General features: G+C 49.5%; 1 protein-coding gene across 1 annotated transcript; it reads right to left on the reverse strand.

Moving 5' to 3' along the window:
- Positions 1-3,910: 3,910 nt before the first annotated feature.
- On the reverse strand, positions 3,911-7,447 carry SHISA2 (shisa family member 2). Its single transcript, XM_005417777.2, has 2 exons — positions 7,240-7,447; positions 3,911-6,897 (listed from the first exon to the last, which is right to left on the reverse strand). Exons 1-2 carry the CDS (start codon positions 7,445-7,447, stop codon positions 6,344-6,346), a joined length of 762 nt encoding a protein of 253 aa, XP_005417834.1. The 3' UTR covers positions 3,911-6,343.
- Positions 7,448-8,863: the final 1,416 nt, after the last annotated feature.

Raw genomic sequence — 8,863 nt, forward strand, 5'->3', positions numbered from 1 at the left:
AAACACTCTGCCACGTTGTTCCCATCAGCTTTCAAACCTCTTCCCAAACCTGATGGAAGGAAATTTAAGTACCCCACCCCTGGAAGTGTTCAAGGCCAGGCTGGATGGGACACTGAGAACTAGACTATCTTTAGGGTCCCCTCCAATACAGCCAATTTTTTATAAACCTGTGATGCTGCTCTATATCTTGGAAGGGAGGTAGAGAAGTATTTTTATTTTATTGCTGCATCATTGTCATCTTATTGCAAAAGTTCCATACCTTCTTGGTGATTTCTCACAGACAGCTCCTCACAGCACTGACTCCTTCTCAGCTCAGGCAACCCACTCCTTTATAGCACTCATCATTATTGGACACAGCTGTGGCCTGTTAAGTTCAGGCCTGTTCCTAATCTTTGGTGATTAGTACAGCTGCAACCCCTCAGGTGTGAGACTGCCTTCTGCACTATCTTTATTTTCTTACATTCTATCCCTCCACACTGCATCATTACTGTTTTCTGACACGATGCTCCCTTGCCCTGGTTTAATAGCAGTGATGGGATCCAAAGTAGTGCCTTCTTGCTTTATTTTTTTTCAAATTAACCTGGAGAGGCAAACCAGGGTGGGCCATGCCCTGAGCTGGTTCAGCACTAAACATGAGGAATGCTTGATGGAAAGCAACTTACCTGTTGAATTAAACACTTTTCAGCTTGATGTATCACTGTTTGCCTTGATTTTGCTGGAGGTTTTCTGGAGGATTGATAACAGCCAATAAGAGACTATTTACTTGAATGTAAAGGATTATCATGTTTAGAGAAAAATGTTATTGCTATTCTTTCTTGAATGTTTGAAATCTCTTTTTGCCATTATAAACCTCAACGGTGTCTCTGCAACAGTCTGTGATGGCAGACAAGATTTCAAGGCTTCAGGTGAGTTTTCTTTTGTATTTCCTGATGTGTTATGGACAATGCAAACAGAAAGCAATGTGTGTCCTTGGTGAGATGGATGTGCCCAGTGCAGAAAGTGACTGCTTTGAGTTGTTACCTGCATGGCTTCGTCTCATCAGGAATAGCCACCCAAATTGATTAATATTAAAAATAAAGTCAGCTTTCTTTTGACAAAGACAGTAGCCACTACAATGCTGGAGGCACTTGGAATCTGAGAGCTGTGACTCATGTTACACTCCAGAGAGGTTTGTCTCCCCTCTTCTAATGAAAATCAGGGAGTAAGAGGATACTTGGCCTCTTGCACACCTAGCAACTTTTTAGCCATGCCTAGCGGAATGTTTGCTGCCTTGCTCTCCGTATTTGGAAGATGTCACCTTTGATGTTAAGTGGGAAGGTATTTTCCAAATGAAGCTGTGCTTCTGCCCATGAATTAGATGCCCCAGATGTTCCCATCCAGCACAGCTGCCCCCACAAGAGGTCTGGCTCAGCAGGGACAAACAGGAGATGGAAATGACACGAGGGCCAGGGAAAACATTGCAAACAAGCCAGCATGGAGAAGTTGGAGAAGGTGAGAGGTGCAGGGTCACTAGCCAAAGGCCTGGTATCAGGTCAGTGTGCTGAGATTTTCCAGGTATAAAGGACAAATTAGGACAGCATTTCTGTGGGCAAATCACAAAACCAGTAAGTGTTGGCACAGGAAGTGGCATCTCTGCAGCAGGGGGAGAAAATCCATCCCTGTGCCAGGGCTGTAGTGGCTTTCCGGGAATGGGCAGGGGAAAAGCTGTGTCTGGGACTGGGTGTCCCCCAGTAGATGGGGGAACTGGCACACCCCAGGGTGCTGAGACATCACCTGTGCCACCCTCACCACCAGGGCTTGCTGCAGACAGGCCAGCACTATGTAGTGTTCGGTGCAGAGCAGCCACACCACAGTGCTGGTTCAGCTGAGGCCTTCTCACTGGAGCCCACAGAGGTGTTCTGTGCCACATGGCCCTGCACAATGGGCTTATCCCCATTGCTGAGGCACAGGAGGCTGTCACAGCACCAGTGACTGCTGTTATCTGGCCATTCAGGCTGCACAGAAATACTGTCACAAGGATTAAATTATCTCCTGTGGGACAGGGGACACTGTAAGCCTCGAGGGTGGTCAGGGTCTCATGGAACTTGCTCCACTCAGTGTAGATGGGGAAGGGGAGAAAGGATGGCACAGGCTTATGTGATTTGTTCGGTCCATTTGCAAGTGATCCTGGGTGGGAAAATGCTGCAAGCCCCACTGAGGACAGAGAAATATTACAAAGGGACCTACTGAGAAGCAGGAAATATGAGGAGGAAACAATAAAATGAGATTCAGCTTGGAAAAACAGAAGAGAATACATGTGGGGAATAATATTTAGTAATAACTTCAGTGGGAGGAAAAGAGTGGAAAAGCAGAAAATCTGGAGGGAGAAGAGCTCCAGAAAGACCAAAAGTGAGCAGCAAATGAGACATTTTGCAAGGGAGGTGCTGAGGTTAATGTGCTGAGCTGAGATCTGCTCCCTGGCTTGCTCCCCTTGGGCATTGTGGGCCACATCTGAGCACTGGCCCCGAACTGCACAACCACCCCTGTCCCCTGATGACCGTGGCACAGCTGGTGGCAGCTGTACAGAGCCACACAAGCCCCCTAAGGGGCTCTGTCCCCTGACGTGCCCAGTTCACAGGGGACACATTCCAGAGTGTTTCTCTGCGTGTGTGCTGGGAGGGGATCCTGTCGCTGGCGATGCTTTCCTGCTCTTTGTGTGGCTCAGTGTTTTGGGCACAGGATTGCCTACAGCCACCTTGGGGCAATGCTGTGCCCACGGGTCGCCTTGTGAGGACACCTCCAGCCTGGTGGTGTGCACTCAAGGCCAACCAGCACCAGCCCAGCCTGTGGGAGGTTTGCCAGCTTTTCCCCACCCTCACCACCGCTTGCTGTGAACACCAACTCCAGCACGGCACGGCACGAAAACATCTGCCAAGGGCAAAGCAACTCTGCAGATAAAAACACGAGAAAAAGCTTTAACACGAATTGTTGGCCTCCCCTGCTGCGCAGTACTCGTCACCTCAGCACATCTGCTCCCAGCCATGGCTGACTCCCTCCTTCCCTGCCAGCTTTCTGCTCCCAGCCTTGCTGCCTCACCTCCCCCCAAACACCAGGAAGCTCTGGCATTTTGGAATGTGCTGTGTAGAGCCTCACCAAGGTGATGTTCTTCCCAGACTGCTCTTCCCCACTTTTTTGAGTCATAAACATGCAGATCCAACAATCACCCAATTTCCTCTCCATGCCCTTTAGGCTCCTCCAGCCACCCACCTGCCCACAGAGGGCAATGCCAGCATCTCCAGCAGCAAGAGGGAGCAAACACCAGGAAAGCAAAGTGGCCTCACCCCAGACTGAGCTATGCCCCCTGGCACAACGGGGCTTTGGTTCTGGTCTCCCTTCTGAGGATGGAGTTTGCTCTAGCAAGAAGGGTCCCCGTGCAGAGGACAGTGGGGACAGCACAGCCACTTACTGAGAGTTACACACTCAAAAGGCTCAGCTGGTAACAGTGAATCCAACTGAAACCAAAATTCTCAGAAAATGCCATTTGCTGCAGAGTATTTGGCACTTTGAAAAGAGGGAGCTTGGTAAGCCCACAGGCTCTGGCCCATCCCGCTCCCACCCCTGCTCCCCAGCCATCCGAGAGGTTGGGGATCCCTCATCCGAGAGGTGAGGGATCCCCAACTCAGCTGATGCCATCTCCCTGTGCCCCTTCTCCCCAAACACATCTCCTCAGAACATGCCCCACTGCAGCACGCTGTTCAGACATGTAAGTTGTTGGGTTTACTGTTATTCTTTAAAAACACAGCAAAAAGTTCAAACTTTTGGTTTTGCCAGTCTGGAAAGGAGGGCTGGTCAGATGTGCTTCTGGGGACACAGAAAAGCAAAGCATTAGCTAAAAAAATAAAATCCCTATGACAAAGCAAACAAAACAAAGTCACACCATAAAGTATTTATTAAGAAACAAAGGGGGCTTTTTTCTTCAGTTGTAAGAAACACTTTAAAGCAAGTGCTCTTTCAGAGATTTAAAAGCTATATCAAATGGTAACATTGGTTTTACATTATTGTACATGACATTAAAAAAAACACCACATCTCACAAAATTCCTTTTATTAGAGCTTGGGTTTCTCTGCCTTCAGTTGTAAATTAATTTCTACAGACTTAAATTTAACTTATTCTTTTTTTTTTTTTTAAACAAGTAAACAATATACAAAGATTCACCTGAATTCCATAGGTCAGAGGAGGTGTCCTTGCCAGGGCCTGTGCAAGGCAGGCAGTGAGGGGGAGCTGACTTGGTTCACAGCTGGGCACGGTCAGGAGCACAGGACCAGGGCTCACCCAGGGCCCTGCACCTCCTGCTCCTGGGGAAGCATACAGAGCTGCCCCTGTGCCTGATGCCAGCTCAGTGTGACCCCACTGCAACGTGGGCAGGTAGAAACCTACACCCCCAGAGACCAGAGAGTGCAGGGGGTCCTTCAGAAGCCTGGCAGCACACAGCTCTGGAGCACCCACTGCCCTGAAAATCCCCGAGCACCGGGTTGTGCAGTATCCAACACCGCCAGCAGCTGGGCACCGCTTCCCAAAGACACCCAGCCTGGCTGGAGAGGAAGGCAGGTCTCACAAACCAATCTTTCTGCTCAGATCCTGCACACTGACTGGGAGATCACAGCCAGGAACAACAGATCTGGGATAAATTACCTATTCATTTCCCCGTGTCAGTGGCCAAACCATGACTGCCTGCTGCAGACTGCCTGTGTGTGGCGTATTTATGAGTAAACCATTGGGTTTGGCAATGGATCTGCACCTTCTGTGTCATTTAAAAAACAGACATACAAAACACAGCATCACAGTTATTGCTACATATTGATACAGTATCAGACAATAAGAAATCTTTTGTCATCACTGGTCAGGCTACAGTAATTGACTGGGTTTTGCACAGGGCCTTAAGTCTTCTGCTGGCACTGTTTTGGCTGAGGAGCGAATGTATGGAAATGCAGAGGCTACATTTCTTAAGATACAAAAGCAGCCTTTTTGTCAGCAAAACTTCGCTGCATTTGGGGTGATATAATTAGAATGATCTGATTGTTTGTTGCCTCTTTGACATGGAGAAGTTTTTTCCCAAGACAAGCAAAGCAGGACAGAGCAAACAGCTCCAGTGTTAAGTGTCCCTGCTGTCTGCATCTCACCACCTCCATGACCCTTGTGACACCACAAGCACCTTTGTCCCTTGGTTGAGCCTTTTTCCTTGTTTTTAAATACAGCTGTGCCTCCCTAGTCCCCTGCCATGGGTAAAGAAGAAAAGAGGATGGATTTCAAACCTCCACCAACCCATTCACACCCCAACTGGGTTTTGTATAACACTCTCCCACTCCCATGGGGTGGGGCAAGGGATTCAGAATGGGCTCATAGGGACAAGATAAACTCCATTTTCCTACAGGCAGACTCCAATGCAAACAGGCTTTGGGGCTGACACCTTCATGAGCATTCACACGGGTTTCCTGTTTCATGAGAAGTGAGGTTAAATCAGGCATGTTTGGAATCACAGTCTGACCTTTCTCTGCCAAGGCAGGTTCAGTTCAGACACTGCCAGCTGTACCAAAAGCTTTGCTGAGTGTCACAAAGAACAAGCACCTCATACCCTGGTTTTAGTAAAACGTTCACAAAGATAAAGTCTGCGCAAACCACTACTGGGTCCTGATCTTGACACAAAACCAAATCAAGAAGGGTTTCAAGTGCACTGGAAAGAAGAGCAGAATAATTAATTCTTCTAATTCCTACATAATACAAGGAAAATTGGTCTTTGCAAGACCAAGCTTCTGGTGGCATTTCACCCCAAAATGGGTGTGTGTAAGAAGCCATGGTGGCTGGGCACACAGGGATTGCACTGCTTGGCTCTCAGTTGTGATTGTCTGTAAAGCAATGGGAAACGTCATTACGGAGCTGGGAGCAGAGAGGTTTCTGAAGTACTGCCGTCTTGTACAGTGGAACAAAACTCTTTCTAGAATTAATTAGGCAAATACTTGTGACCATGTCATACCTGAAGGGCACTTTACGGCTCCGACATTTATCTCATGAGCACAGTGATCTGAAATACATATGCATTTCCAGCGTAATCCTTCGCCGCCGTAAATCACGCGCTGGAATGGGAGCGTATCTGGCAACGTTAATTCTGAGATATCATCCTTACAGTTCCTGGCAACAGACCCCGATGAAAATAAATGGTTTATAAACACTGTCTGACATGCATGAGCCTTTCAAAATTATTTACAAGTAGTGTTCTGGGAGCTTTGTTCCAAGGAAGTATTTCTCCTCCATTCAGTTCAGATATTAAAATTGGCTGGGTGGGGATGGGGAGGGGAAGGCGTCAGCGCTACACAGTCACAGCTGGGTACATCTTCTGCTCGCTGTTGGTGTGTGGGAAGGGAGACTGGATCTGCCTGTAGCCGCTCTGCAGGCCGTCCAGGAAGGGGGGCACGGGGGTCAGCGGCACAGGGTCGTGCTGCATGGCGTAGCCCACGTACTGCGGGTGCAGGTACTGGCCCTGGTGCGGCACGATCTGCGTGGCCTGCTGGCAGTTCAGCACCGAGAAGTTCGTGGGCATGTTGACGTAGACATTGTTCATGGTCCCTTCCGGTAGGCAGCAGTTGGTCTGGGACCTCGTCGGCGGAGCTCTGGCCCCCGAGTTGGCGCTGGAGCTGGAGCTGGCAGCCGTGCTCGACTGGCGGGAGGAGGAGCCCCGGGAGGTGCTGGCACTTGGGATCATGGGGATCGTCTCCATCAGGCGGGTGCCTGCAGGGGCTCGGCTCTGCTGGGGCTCCTGCTTGGGCCGCAGGCACCTGCAGCAGCAAGCTGCCACCAGTGACCCCAGGATGATGAAGGCAACAAATACAGATCCCACGATAAGGAACGGCACGTAGATGGGCACTGCAACAGCAAGGAAAACATTGTCACCATGGGGCAAGCACAAACCTCAGTAGTCCCCCCTCAACCAAGCAGAGCCCACTTCCTCCCAGCACAGGGCAATACAAGCAGACCATTTCATACCAGAATGATGAAAAGGGCTGTTAAACCCAATGGCTTATATTTCTCTCCTGTTGATGATGGTCTAGTTCACAGGAACCACTGCCCCACATTTCATCAAATCATGTCTCCAATATGTTCTACTAGAACAATCAGGCATGATACAGCTGGGTTTGAACAGTGCCTTAGGGAGATACTTTGGGACAGGATCCCTGCTGAGGGCTCAGGATCACAGGATAGTCAAACCCTGGTGCCACACGACATCCCTCTCCGTCACCAGCCCACTCTGGCTGTTGTCAGCCCGCTGGGGCAGGGTGACAGTAGGCAGCAACCAGACAGTAATCACAGGGCCTCTGACACCCCACAACTCTGGGGATGAATGTCCACCTGCTCTGCACTTCAGCCCCAGGTTTAGGGAGACACCACAGAGCAGGCAGTGCAGAGACAGCACCATGCTCCAAAGCAGCAGCATTCCTCCTTGTGAGGCCTAATGATGGGACATCAGGGCAGGAGGACTGAGGGTGGGCAAGTGGTGGGAGCAGAAAGTATGGATGATGCTCATTGGTGGCATCAGGAGTCACCAAGGATGGTAAACATCATCCTTGGAAGAATCTGGACTACACATACAGATTTCACAGAATACACCTGAATTGGAAACACACAAAAATCATCGAGTCCAACTTTAAGTGAATGGCCCATACAGGGATCAGACCCACAATGGTGTTATACAAGCACCATGCTTTATCCAATTCAGATAATCCATTCTGCAGTCCCAGGAAAAAAGCTTTTTTCTCTGTCTCAGTAAGAAATCTGCATGGATATATCCACAAATAACAAAGGGAAGGTGTCTCCCTTCAGTGCTTGTGAATGCTCTCAGCAACATGCCTGGAGTTCATCATTTCCACTAAAACCTGGCAGCTCCAAGACTCAGGCAGGGCTACGGATCCCTGCTTGACCCTGTCTGACCCTGCTAAGGCAGCCACTGCTAATGACCTGCAAGTTAATCAGCGCCAGCACAGGGCAATGGCTCCCAAACCTGCAAAGCAATAAATTTTAAATAAAAAATTTTTACAAAAATGCATTGTTCTCAGAACTGCAAGGGGGGGGGGGGGGGGGGCTAACGTTTACTCAAGTCAGAATACTTCGTGGCACAGCTGATTAGATGAAATGAGTTATAATCAAAAGGCCACTTTTCTTCCATCACTTTAGTACTTTTAAACAAAAGGCTGTAAAACATCATCTCCACTTCTGTGCTTGGCACTACAGCAGCTCTCAAGCAGGTGCACACACTTGCTCCACACTGTAATGTGCAAGTTTTCCAAGAGTAAATCTGTCCTAATTATAACATCACTTCAGGCTACTTCTCCTGCACTCAGCACGTGTGGATGGCAGCAAGGGTGCTGGGGAGCCACCGGGGCTTTTTTAAACAGCAGTAGAAAGACTTGAGTTTATCCTTGAAATTCAATCTTGTAAAACCAGTCCTAAGTGGGGATATCAGAGCTGAAAGAACATACACAATTACAGCGGGGACCAGCCAGAGTCCTTTTGAAATATCCTGTTACTTTTTCTGATCTGCTCATAGGGGTTGTCTCATTTTTCCTTGCCTTTTCAATGGGGAGCTCAGCCACTGCTGAGGAGCCAGTTCAAAGCGGCGGCAGAGCTGTGCCAGGCCGAGACGGCTGGCCCGGGACTCTCAGGGGAGTGGTGTCACCTGCTCTGAGAGAGACGTGGCCGGGATTTCCAGCAGCAAGGGCGGGAAAGACAGGCCTTCAGCTGGGCACTCCTCCCCGTGTAAGAGCCCGGCCAGCGCCGGCTCCGTCCGTGCTGCCCCACGACTCGACGGAGGGACACCGGCGGCAAGGGGGGAAGG

This window comes from Geospiza fortis, unplaced genomic scaffold, assembly GCF_000277835.1.
Source record: "Geospiza fortis unplaced genomic scaffold, GeoFor_1.0 scaffold16, whole genome shotgun sequence".
Classification (NCBI taxonomy): domain Eukaryota; kingdom Metazoa; phylum Chordata; class Aves; order Passeriformes; family Thraupidae; genus Geospiza; species Geospiza fortis.